The sequence below is a fragment of the Bacillus rossius genome, chromosome 3 (genome assembly GCF_032445375.1).
Source record: "Bacillus rossius redtenbacheri isolate Brsri chromosome 3, Brsri_v3, whole genome shotgun sequence".
NCBI classification, from domain to species: domain Eukaryota; kingdom Metazoa; phylum Arthropoda; class Insecta; order Phasmatodea; family Bacillidae; genus Bacillus; species Bacillus rossius.
In genome coordinates this window covers 35,738,058-35,752,155 of record NC_086332.1, presented here as the reverse complement: position 1 = coordinate 35,752,155, position 14,098 = coordinate 35,738,058, and the positions used below count along the sequence as shown (strand labels likewise).

The 14,098-nt window shown below is 36.2% G+C and overlaps 1 protein-coding gene across 4 annotated transcripts in view; it reads left to right on the top strand.

Annotated features, from left to right (window-relative positions):
* Positions 1-14,098, top strand: part of LOC134530521 (serine/arginine repetitive matrix protein 2-like) — a 297,641-nt gene that overhangs the window by 208,404 nt on the left and 75,139 nt on the right. For all 4 annotated transcript variants that reach the window (XM_063365407.1, XM_063365408.1, XM_063365410.1 and 1 more), the window contains exons 10-13: positions 554-745; positions 3,274-3,342; positions 4,733-4,921; positions 12,617-12,819. In XM_063365407.1, the coding sequence (XP_063221477.1) occupies positions 554-745; positions 3,274-3,342; positions 4,733-4,921; positions 12,617-12,819 (653 nt within the window). The remainder of the gene's footprint in view (positions 1-553; positions 746-3,273; positions 3,343-4,732; positions 4,922-12,616; positions 12,820-14,098) is intronic.

Below are 14,098 nucleotides of genomic sequence, written 5' to 3'. Positions count from 1 at the left end.
TCCCTCTGATGCTCAAATATTAAAATTATTTGGGTGCAAAGTCATCAACACCTTTACAATGGTTAGTTTAAAACAATATAAGGTAATCAAGCACGAGTTTTAAGGAATCACCATCATTTGTAACAGTTGCGGGTGCGGGGAGAGGAAAAAGGGGGTATTTCCCCCTGAAATAAAAAAAAAAGTGCGATATCTATGAAGGCAGTATGTTATTTTGGGTGATACAAGGTGATGAGTTACAACACCTAGAACCACAAAGGCAGAGATGCATGATGAGAATGAGAATGTAACTGTCAAAAACACCTTTTTTTCAAATACAAAAATTCCTATCTTAATTTTCAAATTCCCCCCTGAATTAAATTCCTGTATCAATTACTGATTTGTAATTAATACCTTACGTTACATTTGACTAAATGCATCATGGTTTCTGGCTGGAAGCTCGTTTTCTGTTTTTTCACAACCTAACTCTCATGGTCGCATTTTTGAAAAAAATTCTTCATGAAAGTTTGTAACATCACGGCAGAGCCTTGAGTCGCGTGCGTGTATCGGTGGGCAGGTGGCAACGCTGTGTCAGAGCCGCACGCAGAGCGACAGAAGCCGCGGGCCAAGCTGCGCGACAGCTTCCTCACCAAGGAGACGGTAGACTCTGCGTCCAAGAGCTCCGTGTCCGTGGAGAGCCGCCGCGCCGTGTCCCAGAGGACGGCCTCCCTAAAGGCCATCATCCAAAAGCACGAGAGCATCGCGAAGGGTGAGTGCCATCCCTAGCTCGGTCCACTCAGGACCACTTGCTCGGTGCTCATTCCGCGGTGTTGGTTTTGAAACCGCAATTCCACTACATGAGAGTGACGCCTCTCTAGTCTCTGCAGGGGCGGCCACTAGGCAGGATAAGCCAGGCGTCACCCAGCAGTTAGTGGGGTTCCGTATCACTGTTTTTCATTTCTGTTTTACTTCTTCTAGTCAATACATGATTTTGTATTGAAAAAAATTTCAAATATTTTACTGCAAGTATGATTACATGCTTCCACCGGAATTTGATCGTAATAATTTATGAAAATGATCCGAAGATAATTCAATAGGAAAGAATATCAGCAATTTTTTATTGGATTAGCAAAACCATCGACGAAATTCAAGTTCCGAATTGGCTTAAAATTTTATTTAAAGGAGTCTATTTCTCAAATTTTCCAGGGGAGGGCCTCCATATAAGTAAGAAGCTAAAGTTGGATGTGGAAATTATCTCTGAAAATGTTTTATTTTTTTTAACTTTAAAATCTGTATGTTCCTGCGAAATTTTAGTAAATTTGCATGTTGCATTTTCTGATGTTGAAATTTGGTCATGTATGTAGATTTAACAATCACACTTTAATGGAAAAAACCTTGAAAATTTTTTTTTGTTAAAAGCTTGGGTTCACTAGGTATTTGTGGACGGCCTGTATAATCTGTGATGTATCTTGTTTTAAATTTGACAGTATTCAAAAGTAGTGCCATGTTTTACATATATAGTACTTATATATCAGTTTTCGTAAACAAATTTGTGTGATTGTTAGTGTTTGTAAACAAACATTGTGTGATGCTTTTCACACTGTTTGTATGCCTCATTAAAATTCTTAAAAAGTTGTGTCTTGTTTTTAATTGAATAAGGACCCTCAAAAGTCCTTAAATTTCACTAAGAATCCTTTAAAAATGCTTAATTCGTGCATTCAGGCATTTTAATGTTCTTTTGTTTCCGACTTGGCAGCTAACAATGCTTGTGAATGTGCAGTGCATTTGGCGAATTTTGGTCCTCGTGATTAAAAGTTAAATATATATATATATATGAATTCATTTTGCGTATTTTGTATCTCACCTTTAAACTAAAATATGTGTATTTTTCCTGCCTTAATTTAAACTAATAAAGTAAATGTAATAGTGATCAAAATAAATATTAGGGCTGCAAATTTCAGAGACAATGGGGGTTTATCTGTAAGAATTGAGCTAAACAACAATATTAGTTTTTGTGCATGAACTATTCAACATTGTGGTTTTCTTGAGGAATTTTGTGATACAAATAGAATTATACCTCTTGGTGGTGGTGAAGGCGACGATGTAAAGGGGTCCTTAAAAACTCCTTGATTTTTGATTGCAGAAGAGAGTACGAACCATGTTTACAGGTCACAGTTGGAAAAAGGGGACCACTGGTACTATTTCTGACAACCGTCAAATTTGAGACTGGACACGTGACACAAGACTACACAAAGGGCATAGGCCTGTGGATTCTCGCAGGGTGCTTCTCTCTTGCGGGGTCGCGGTGGCTGAGTGGCCGGATCACTCGCCTCCCACCGATGTCATCCCGGTTCATTTCCCGGCGGGTTCAAATCCAGAATTCTATGCGAGTTGAGCAACGTGGTGGACATTGCTGTGGACCACTAGGTTTTCTCGAGCTAGACTTTGCGCATTTACACCTTTAGTGATTCATTCTCATCTCATTCTCCTCAACACCTAATTACCTCCATGTCGACAAGAAGTTAAACCCTTCTATGAATGTTTTATTGCACTGGGGAAGACTGATTTAAATGTTATTTTGGACATAAACCATTTCTGGTTACACTGTATGTCACAGATAAACCTCAATAACAAACAAAAAATAATTAATTTGCAAACATACTGTGTATTTATCCTTTTTTGTCTACTGTTTTGTACCAAGTATAAATAAAAATTTAATTAAATCATTTAAACCCTATTTAATGCATTATTTGTGATTCATTGCACTGTGAATAAATCACCAAATATTATTATTTTTTAGATTATAGTTTATGATATACAGAATTATGGATAGGAAATTAAAAGTTGAGGGATTCTCCCTGTATGTGCATTTTATCATGCACTTGTCTTTCCTACTGAATCAAAATAATACCTTACAATTATCAAAAAGGTATTCTTTAATGGCAAGTTGATATAATTATGAGTACATGCAGAGAAAGGTCACATTGAAAAAAAGCAAGTAAAAATAATTTTATTGTGCACATCTCATCTAATTACATTAAGAGGCCAACTGAGCATGTCTTCTCAATCGTTGTGTGATCTCTAGTCTGCCAGTTACTGTGACTGTCTCAGCAATGTTATGTCTGCTGCCAGCTTGTAAGTGGTTGAAGATTAGTGCCATTGTTCTGACCTATTATAATGCTACTCTTCTGTTAACACTGGTGGAAAAATTGTAGGCTGTGCAAGGATTCGTTAAACGAAAAATAAAGATACCATTTCTCTGTGTTTATTCAGGTCTGTGGTATTAATGTTTTTCAGTGGATGAGTCTGAGACAGAGAAGCAGCAGAGGATCACTGAAGACTTGATCCGTGCCGAGAAAACACACGGTAAGTTAGTTTAGGTATGGCGTAAAAAAACAGATAATTATTCGAAATTTTGAGGGTCATGAGAAAATTTTCTGGCCCTAGTAAATAAAAAAATTATTTTAAACGTCTTATTTTTACGTGGTATCAGAGTGTATTTTTATGACATTTACCGGTAGTGAAAATACATTTTATGATTAAGGCTTCATAAACAATTTGATTCTTATTTATAAACTATATGTGATATTAGTGATTAGAATTTTCAAAAATTTGCTATTTAATTTACTTTTGAACATTAAAAAATATATATGTGTGTTACAATATCATTAGTTTAAGGATATATGTATTTAAATTCAAAATAATTTTTACAGTGAAGTTCAGACTGTATCAGTTTGTGTAATGAAACTGCTTTTGTAGTGTACCAAGTCAGTTTTTGAAGGAATTTAGAACTATAAAGCAAATTAAACTGTATGAATGGTTTGAATCAGGGCTGTCCGAATACAATCAAATCAAGGGCCGTATATATGTCTGTGAGAGGTGGAGGCCGTGCTTATAGAAGGATATACAATTCATCACCCAAAAAATATTCTAATTTGACTATGACCGACATCAAGTGAGAATGGCGATAATAAACAGTGATACATTTTAAATTATTAAACTTTTTTGTAGCTCTGGTTATGGTAGATTAGATTAGCATTATTGCTGGAAATTGTTTACATTTTTTTTAAATTGCTTTTGACGTGTGGGCGACACGAATACTACTCAAGGGCCGTCTACTCCTCCTGAAGTTATAAAAAAAACATGAGAGATGTGAGTATAGGCAGTTTGTTATTTTGAGCGATGCGAAGTTAGCTGTCAACACCTGGAATTACAGACTTAAAAGGTGCTATTGCCTTTTGAGAATGATAACTTAACCATCCAAACCCCCTTTTGTTAACGTTAAGTTTTTTTTAGTACAAAAATTATTTTTTTATTTTGGTTTCAAATCCCTTCAAGAAATTAATTCCTGCTCTGCCGTAGTCAAATTACATTGATTTAAAACATTATGTTGGACATACACCAATGATAGTTCACACTATGTATCGCAGAGAAAACCTGAAGAACAGACAATACAAAAGATGAATACACGAACACACACACACACAGAAAACTAGGTAATTTAAAATTGGCAGATGTCTATTTTAAAATGCATAGATAGCTACTATTGTATATTGTTGTGACTTATTCCTTCCACGGAATTCTCTGCACCGTCTATGCATTTGACATTTGACATCGGCTGATTTTGGCTTAGTTTTCCATGTGTACATTTGTGCATTCGCATTTTGTCTGTCTGTTCTCCCCCTTTTGCAAAAGTCATTCAAAGAGCAAATCGAATGTTGAAACTCACGTATGCCGTGTCGTCCCGGGGGGACAGATGACTCGCCCGGCGACGTGGGCTGGCGGTCAGGCATCCTGAAGAAGCCGCACGCGGACGACGACGACGAAGACGACCGGCGCCACGTGGTCACCGAGAGCTCCAGGACCAGCACGGCCACCGTCGTCTCCTCGCGCGGCGCCGTGCACTCGGACGGCACCGTGTCTCTGTCGCGGGACATCATCTCTGGTGAGCCCTCTCAGTCATCTCTGGTGAGCCCTCTCGTCCTCTCTGCCAACCACTGAACACCAATTCTGATCCATTTTCCCATGTAATTTATCTCTGGCACACCTTGGTAATATACATCTGGAAAAGTTGGACAGCCAATCAGGAAAAAATAGTTACACAGCTTTACATATTATTATCAAATATTTTTGAGGTGAATCTTCTTTGATGAGGGGCCACAATTTTCGAGCATTACAAAAATTCCGATTGCATGTGAGGAATATTGGTGGGGAAACTGGTTGAGGAAGAAACAGCAGGAGAGAGGTGGAAATGATGCTGCATACTTGCACACTTGCATACTTGCACATTAGTATAATTTAGTGCTCGCATACTTGCATATCTTTATTTATCAGACCTCAGGTAGAAAGGGTATTGTGTTTCCTATACCTACCTAATAATATAATAAGCAAGAAGTTTCACTTCTGTTGCATGCACACTTTTTTTTTTTAACAGTTTAACAGTGTCATAAGTTTACTGGCCAATGGTAACATTAAATTTTCACAAGTATCAGCATAAATATATGTGAATATATTCTCATAAGGACTTTCAAAATTGTAGGTACGTTTACAGCTATTTTTCCAATGGTATGTCCAGGATTCATGTCTTGGATGGGTTTCATAGCTTGGGGGAAAAGAAGGGATCAAATCAATAATGAAAATTATATTTCAAATAATAGTTTTTGTTTATATAATTCACCCAGATTTATCATGGAATAATACTTTTTTGTATTAAATGTTGCACATATTATTTACCTAGCTGTTTAGCTTATATTAATAAATTTAAATATGATTACAAAACAATTTTTTTTTAAATATGCAAGTACTGTATCTGGGAGGGAAGTTGACTACAAAGCCACTCCAATGAGTGCGCTACTGTATTTTACACCATCTCTGGGCTGCACCTGCTCTTGTTTTCGACTTGTCTGAAATCTGTCAGCACAACATGAAGTGTAATGCTAACTTTGTCATTAGCAGGCATTATTAATAATAATAATAATTAATAATTAATAATTAATAATTTCTTCAAAATTGTGGACATAATATACACTTAAGATGTTTTCTAGTTCAGAGGACATCTTGCGTAATGGTTTTTCTGTCTTTCCGCATTTATTCTTCAAATATCTGGGTAATTTCAAATTTTTGAAACTTTTTCCTGGTTCGTACATGAGATTATTCCTTGTCGCATGAGAAAAATGTCTTGAGAGCCCTTTTGCATTCAAGTGAAGCTAACAGCACTCATATCACGCTTGACGACTTCGGAGAGTTAATAGCGGCTTGGACGGGCGGCCAGGGTTCCGGGAGGCTGATGTACGATGTTTACGCCGGCCGTCTCCCGGGCAACCTGCCAGCAGTCGAGGACGTGGGTCCGTGGGAGGCTGCGGGCGGGAGTCGTCTATTTTGTGCAGCCGGAGGCGAGAAATGTTTTTTTGATGTGCGGCCAGGGGCCCTGGAATGGCCGTGCAGCCAGTGACCGGCCGGTGGTCGATGCAGCACGATTGCTCGGGGCTGATCCTCGGAGGTCAAGCGAGCGTGGTCGAGGCGTGAGACGCGACAGTGGATCATTCATGACTGCTTGGTGAAGGCATTTTCTGTTTCAGTCTACCGCGAAGGATCCTTGTTTTTAAACATCTCTCAAACATAGATGTGGCTTTAAGTTTTATTTATACTTTCTGAACATTAAGAACTTCACCAGGAAAATTATATGGGAAAAAAATGTATAAACTATTATTTTAATTTTTAACGAACTATAAAAAGTAATTCATTGAGAATAAATTAAATTTTTAATCAAAAAAATAAAATTAAGAGGTAGTATGGAGATCATCATTTTTGTTTGCATTAAGCACCCGTAATATACGTGGCATTGTTGGGTAGTTTTCAAATCCGGTGATGAACTGAATCCGCAATGGGCAGGATGAGCGAGTATTGCCTGGCATTGCTAGTTGTGGCGGCTGTGGCTTGTCTGGCTTGGGCTTTACTCCCCAACGCCCTGTTCTTCTTGGGCTCTGTGCTGACGGTGACGGCAGTCAGCGCGAGCGGCAAGTCCGCTCCCGCTGTACCCGAGGCTGGTGAGTACACAGTGGTCACCTCTTGGACCAGGTTGGACCGCACTCGACACATTCTGTCAGGGTTGCGGGGTGTCTGAAGGCTTGTGATCGTTAAGGGAATTTTAAAGTTCTTGTTTAAGGGTGCGGTTGTACGGGACTCTCAAACTACTTCGGATAAACATGTTCAACTTTTGCATGTGGTTACACATGTTTCGTTCAAGGCCATTTAGTATTCAACCTAAACAGGTTGGCAAAGTAGTTCTAAACGTCATCTCTTCAACATAAGCCTCTGATTGGCTGTTGAGTGCTGAGAGTATAAACAGTCCTTTGAAAAAAAAATGCAAGATGGAGAATGATCCTGGCACGTATTCGTATAATATTTTACAGACTGCAACATTTTCTGTAGTTACCAATGATGTCTGGCACAAATCATTTTGTTTCAAAGCCTATTTTTCTGACAACATTTTTCAACTCTTTTGTCAGTTGTTTGTGCCTTGTAAAGTGACTAATATAATCAAAGAAAAACAATACAGATTAATTTTAAATCCCTGCTTGCATTACCATAAATCAAATTTAAAAAAAGTTTATCCAGATAAAAAATAAATAGAACCTTACACATTTATTCGTTAACAGTAGACAATCGGTTTTGGAGTTGAACCACTTTATACTAAATACAGTGTAACCATACAATTTCACTTTTGTGAACATGTTCACTTAAACCTGTTCACCTGAAGTAGTTCTGCGTTCTGTGTTCTGTGTAACCATGCCCTAAGTGTTACGCAGTTAACTGAGTTAGTTACATTTATTAAAAGCCCTTGGCTCATTGTGTATACAGATTAAAATTTAATATTATCCTGATAAACCTAATAACTTCTATTCATGAGTCAATAACATGAAATTGTAGAGTTATTTAAAAAAAAATCTTTAAAATCTTTTACATTATGGCAATTCTCAAGCAAGATAAGTTACAAATTGTTTGTTTGCAGAAATTTTTTATGCATATTTCTCGTGCCCTTTTTGTACTTTGCTAATATTTTGTTCTCCCCGTAACAAGCATTGCCTACATTCATTATAACTGACTTCGTTACCAAGTTAATTGCAATTGCTTTGGATGTCTTTAAACTTGCTCAACCAGTCTTATTGCTCTCACAACTGTTTTAGTAGATTTTCAACATTCATGTCCAATGAGTCCGTGAAAAACTCGAAATAAACTTTATTTTCAAAGTAACATTAAATACGTTAAAATATTTTTCCTTATTGATGTCGACTTCATTTGAGTGCATGACAGCCGTAGTTTAGTAAATAGCATGTTTACGTCAATTTCGGCATGATCTTGGGTTTATCGTTTATGAGATGTTGTTTTCTTATTTACCAGAACAGGTGTTAGTTCAAATGTGCACCCACTAATGGCTAAAACATGGGCCAACACGTGTAGTTCAACCGAGACTATCTACATCGTTGGTAACTTGAAGTTTTAAATGTCGCACATACCCAACCTAAATCCTGAGCTGGCTGGTGCTTCAACAGCCGGCGCCACAAAGGTGTCTTTTAACTACAACGCAAACAGTGTTGCACGTGGTGGGCATGTCAGCACGTAATTAGAGCCACTGAACTCTCCCTAGCCCGGCCGGCCGCTGTGTGCTCTGGCCGCGGGCCAGCGCGACTCGTGTCTCGTGGCTCGCTGCTCCCTTCACCCGCCAGGAACACGAGGAAGTGAGGAGTCGCTGAGGAGAGGTCGGGTGTGCGCGCGCACACACACACACAACAAGCAAACACAGCTGGCGAAACGGCTCGTAGCTTTCTCCCTTCAAGGCACCGGCAGGGGAAAGATTATACGGTGAATTGCGATAAAACCGAAGTAACACTGTTAAGCATGCCAATAAAACATTTTACACCGAAATGCTAGTTAACACACCATTTAGCACCAAAGTATTACTAAAAACATTAAATCAATCATTCATTTGATAAAACGTAACTCAAAATTAAAAAAAAAAATCTTTTATCATTATAAAATTATTGAATGGAATTTCTATCAGAATGAACTACCTAAAGGTTTGGAAAAAAAAATTAATATTATAATGTTTTATCTAGCATCTCTTAGTTAGTAACAAGTTTTTACATTAATGATGCAACATGTTTCAAAAACACAAAAATTTGCTGATTTATTGTTACTTTTCGGATTAATTTTTACAAGAAATGCTCATTACTAATGATTTTACTGTATATATGCATAAATTGTCACTCAAAATTAGTCTGTTTTGGTGAAGCAAGTATTAAGAAGAAAAAAACTAATTTTTGTGTAATATTACTCTTTTTTGAACGAATATAGACAATATATAAAAATTAAAACAATAACACCGAAATTTCTTTTTTAAAAAATGAAACTGTCTTAAAAAGGAAACATTATTCTGTATATATTTTTTGCTACATACCATACTGCTTTCGGGCTAACAACTTGTATCCAGGAATAGATAAAACTAACGAAAATTCAGATTGGAAGGAAATATTCAGATGAGGGAAATAGTTGGGTATCAGGTGGGAGAACTGAAAGAGAATTATATTTATTATAGTGATAATATAATAAGCAAGAAGTTTCACTTAAATGTATTTGGTGGAAATAGATTGGATTATTCATCATACAGCACTCATATGCAATTAATCAATAAATTCATTATTTATTTTATTACTGATACCAAGACTACTATGTAAGTCTAGAATAAATTTTTTTTTGTTTTATAATTTTTTTTTTCATACTATGAACCAAACTAAGGAAGTAGCAGCTTGTGCACAAGCAAGTTATATGTTCCTAGCTAAATATATTTAATTTAAAATACAATAAATATGTAAATTTTTATATGTTTGCAAGTGTTCCTTCACCGACAACTTAAGTTCAGAAGTGTATTGTACCTGAGGGGACCAACTCTTCACGCTAATGTTTACGTTCAAGTGGTGTGTGTTTGAAGTGTGTCTGTGTTTAGAACAGCTTTACATCCCTGGCAGGAAGGAAGATATTTTTAAGTTGTGCTATTTTTAGCTTCTGTGAAGTGTTAGGCTCCAAGTCAAAACAAAAATAAATCTAATTTCACTTCAACAGATGTTGCCTTGTGTGTCTTTGACAAGTTCATCCAAGGTAGCCTCGGTGTGTGTGTTTTCTTTAACTTGGCATGTTCTTTTAATGGCTTAAATACGAGTTACACATAAATTTTATTTAAAAATTAAATACAAATATTGGAAGATTGTTGATAATTTTTTTATGTGTTCTGCCATTTGAAAAAAAGCTTTTAACTAAAATTAAAAAAAAAAATATGTTTTTTTTTTTGGAGTAGTGTTGTTACAATTTTACATAAATGATTTCTAGTTTTTTATATTCTTAAATTGTACAATTATTTGTACAGTAAATTAAAATAGTTTCCTTAAACAGTTTTTTTTACAGTGGCTATATGTCATGAGAGTTTAGGGAAGTTGTTTAGTTTTTAAAACTAAAAAGTGACTATTGTAAATAAATTTATTTGTTTTGTGTTTTTTAGTACAGTACACTCCCGATTATCCGCGAAATTAAGTGGCAGGGCCACCGCGGATAGTGAAAATCGCGGATAATCTGCAAAAGAACCGAAAATGGGAAACAAAAAAGGAAACAATTTCAACTTAAAAAACTAAAAATTTATGTACAGCAAAAGTTACAATTAATAGTAAAAAAATTCAAATGATGCTAAAATTTTAGTATTTTACTGAATAATTAAATAATAATATATTTCAGCATGTAATGTAAACATAAAAGTGCTCGGTACTTACTTCGTAACAAGGATAAATTACTGTACGTACTCAGAGACTTCATTAGACACTAAAAAAAGCAACCATACGACTAGAAACAAAGCGCTACAGAGACAAAAATAGCAATGCATGCCAGCCTACTGAGTGAGTTCCGAGAAGGCCTGTGGCGTTTTACTGTATACTGCACACAATACACTCTTCAGTAAAGTTCAAATTTGCTCACTTGTAATAAAATACAGATTTACATATGTGCTGTATTTCTTCGTAGCATGCGCGGATAATAGGGAGTTTACTGTACATATTTTTGCCATATTTTGGCCTCTTCCTTTCTTTCTCTCTGGTCTATTGACATGCCCACCTTCTTCTCTCCACTCACCCTTTCCGTAGACACTGAGCGTGATTGCTGACCAGTCGAAGTTTAGTTTTGCCTAGTTACATCATGTTTTAGTGTTTAGTGTTTGTGTTCGCCTGGTTTGGTGTTTTTCGTTACGGATTTAAAATGGCAGAAAAGCGAAAGAAGGTCGTGTTTACGATTATGCAAAGACTGGAAATGATCTCTAAAGTAGAAAATGGCGCTTCAAGGAAGCAGATGTGTTTGGATTATAGAGTCGGGGAAACAACAGTGCGTGCCATTTTAAAGAAAAAAGACAAACTGGTTAATTGTAACTTTTACTGTACATATTTTTTTTAGATTTCTAAGTTGAAATTAATGTTTCTTTTTTTGTTTCCCATTTTTGGCTCTTTTGCGGATTATCCGCGATTTTCACTATCTGCGGTGGCCCTGCCACTAAATTTCGCAGATAATCGGGAGTGTACTGTACTTGTTTCTACAAATATGTAGTCTCATTTTGATTGACACTTGATGCACATATACAGTAAAATCATTAGTACTAAGTATGTCTAGAACAGAACTAATCAGAAAAATAAAAATAAATCACTTTTTTTTTTGTGCGTTTGAAAGATGTTCCATCATTAATGTAAAAACATGTTACTGATGTAAGAGATGCTAAATCAAACAGTATAATATTAATTTTTCTCCAGTACATTTAGGTTATACATTCTGGTACAAATTCATGTTATGTAAATTTATTATAAAAGATTTTTTTTTGTAAATTTAATTACGTTTTGTCATATTGCTGATTGATTTTGTGTTTTTAGTTATATTTCGGTGCTAAATTGTGTATTAACTTGCATTTTGGTGTTATATGTTGTATTGACATGATTTGCTAAGTTATTTTGGTTTTATCACAATTCACCATATTATCTTGTCCCGAGTTATAATAAATTGAAATCTAAGTACAGCAGTAGATTTATAATATCGTACTGTCAAAGTAATACGGCCACATGTCAAAAGTAGAAACTTTTAACACAATTAAACAAGAGGCTATATTATTGCAATAACATGGTTAAATTTCAGACTTGCGTCCATCGCAACATCGTGTTTTGACCGTTATTTTTCAAAATTCAGGTTTGGCCTTATTACATTGGTAAGATTGGCAGATGTTGTTTCCATTGGTGATCTTAACTCAATTTCACATTTTTTGAGATATGGCTCTATTACTTTGACAGTGCGATATGTTAAAATAGTTAATGTATGTAAATTGTCTAAATTGTAGTGTGAAAAAAAAAAATATTTGAAGCATCACAAACGTATCTTATAAAAATGGTGACATAGCATATGGTAGATATATAGGAGGTAAAAAAAAGGGTTAGTGAGGAATGTGAAAAAAATACAATTCTAGTTGGTAAGTATTTTTTTTTTACTTCTTAGATTTATAGTTCATCTATATCCACGAGAGGATTATGAGTGAGAAAGAAAAAAAAATTTTTTTTTGTGTCGGCAGGCGAAAGTGTGCAAAGGAACGACGAGAAGCCGGTGACGAAGGTGACCAAGACCCAGTACCGCTACCGCACCCCTGACGGCAAGAGCTCCGCCCCGGCGATCGAAGACGTGACCCCCTCTTCTGTTACTAGGCCTAGTAACAGCACCAGCAGGTCAAGGGTCACGGAGGAAGAAAGCGAGCAACAGTCCACCCGGACGAGCAAGGTCAGTCGTTGGTGCTGAGAAATGTGAAATGCTGGTGCATCAGGGACGTAGCTAGGGGGGGGAGTTCCGTGGTGTCCGGACCCCTCCCCAGGATTTTTTTGGGGGAGGGGGGGAGTAAGACAATAAGAAAATTTCAGCAACTTAGCTACATAGGTTACAGAGAAATTATTTTTGAAGGATTATTGTAATCCTTAGTAGGCTACAATAATGTATTTTCTCCCCAATATAGCCCTACATGCCTGATACATAAAAGCAGTAGGAATTACGTTTCCATGACAAGTAGTCTATATTTTATTTGCATACGTGTTACTCTAAGCATGTCTTTCATGCAAACTTGACATGTGTGTTTCATGTATTTATGACTTTTTTTAACGAATATATCAAACAATTTATTTAAGAACAAAGTTAAAATGATAAAATTAAAAAAAAAAACTTATAAAATTTTCAGTTTTATTTTTCTCAAACAAAACCTTTACTTAAATTTCTGTGTGTGAACGTTAGAGTTCTAAAATTTTACTATTCCATGAGCTTTTAGTGTGACAGTCAATTTTCTGTTGTAATTCAGTCATGAAGAAAACTCACTCACAAAACATAATGGTTGTACTGGACACCCTACTTCACAAAATCCTGTTGATTAGGCCTCAGTCAACTGTCAGCCTGAAGAACCAAGCATGTTGTCGGCTGCTTGGTTTCTTAAGGTTTGGTCGTCCTGCTGTAGATCTTTAAGGGTTTTTCTGTTGGGTTAAGCAGGGCGGTGCCAGGGCAGGGCAAGCCAAGCCGGGCAGTCGCCATCAGGGCCCTGTGCCGGTGCTTTCCATTTTCATTTATTTTTGTATCGTCTAGCGTTCTGTTAAAAATATGAAAATTAATGGCAAAAAGGAAAAATAAATTTTAATTATCATGTAACTTAATGTGCCTGTCAATACCGGTTTCCATTTTATGATTTTATATTAGAAAAAAAATCCAAAGATTTTATTGCAACGTATAATGATGCAAATCTACCGGAAATTTGATTGTAAGCATTTATAAAACTGGCCTGAGGATGAATTACTAAGAAAGACTATAAAAATATTCTAAAATAAATTGACTAAGCCATCGTCGAAATACAAGTTACAGTTTGGGTTGATAATTTTGTTTGAAAGAGTTAATTTTTTAATTTTTCCAGGGGAGGGGCTCCATTAAAGTAAATAGCCCATGACCCTGCAAAGTGAAGAGTCACTACTGGGGTTAAGTCACACACAAAAGATCTTGAGTGTCATGTTCAGTGGGGAGCTTCTTA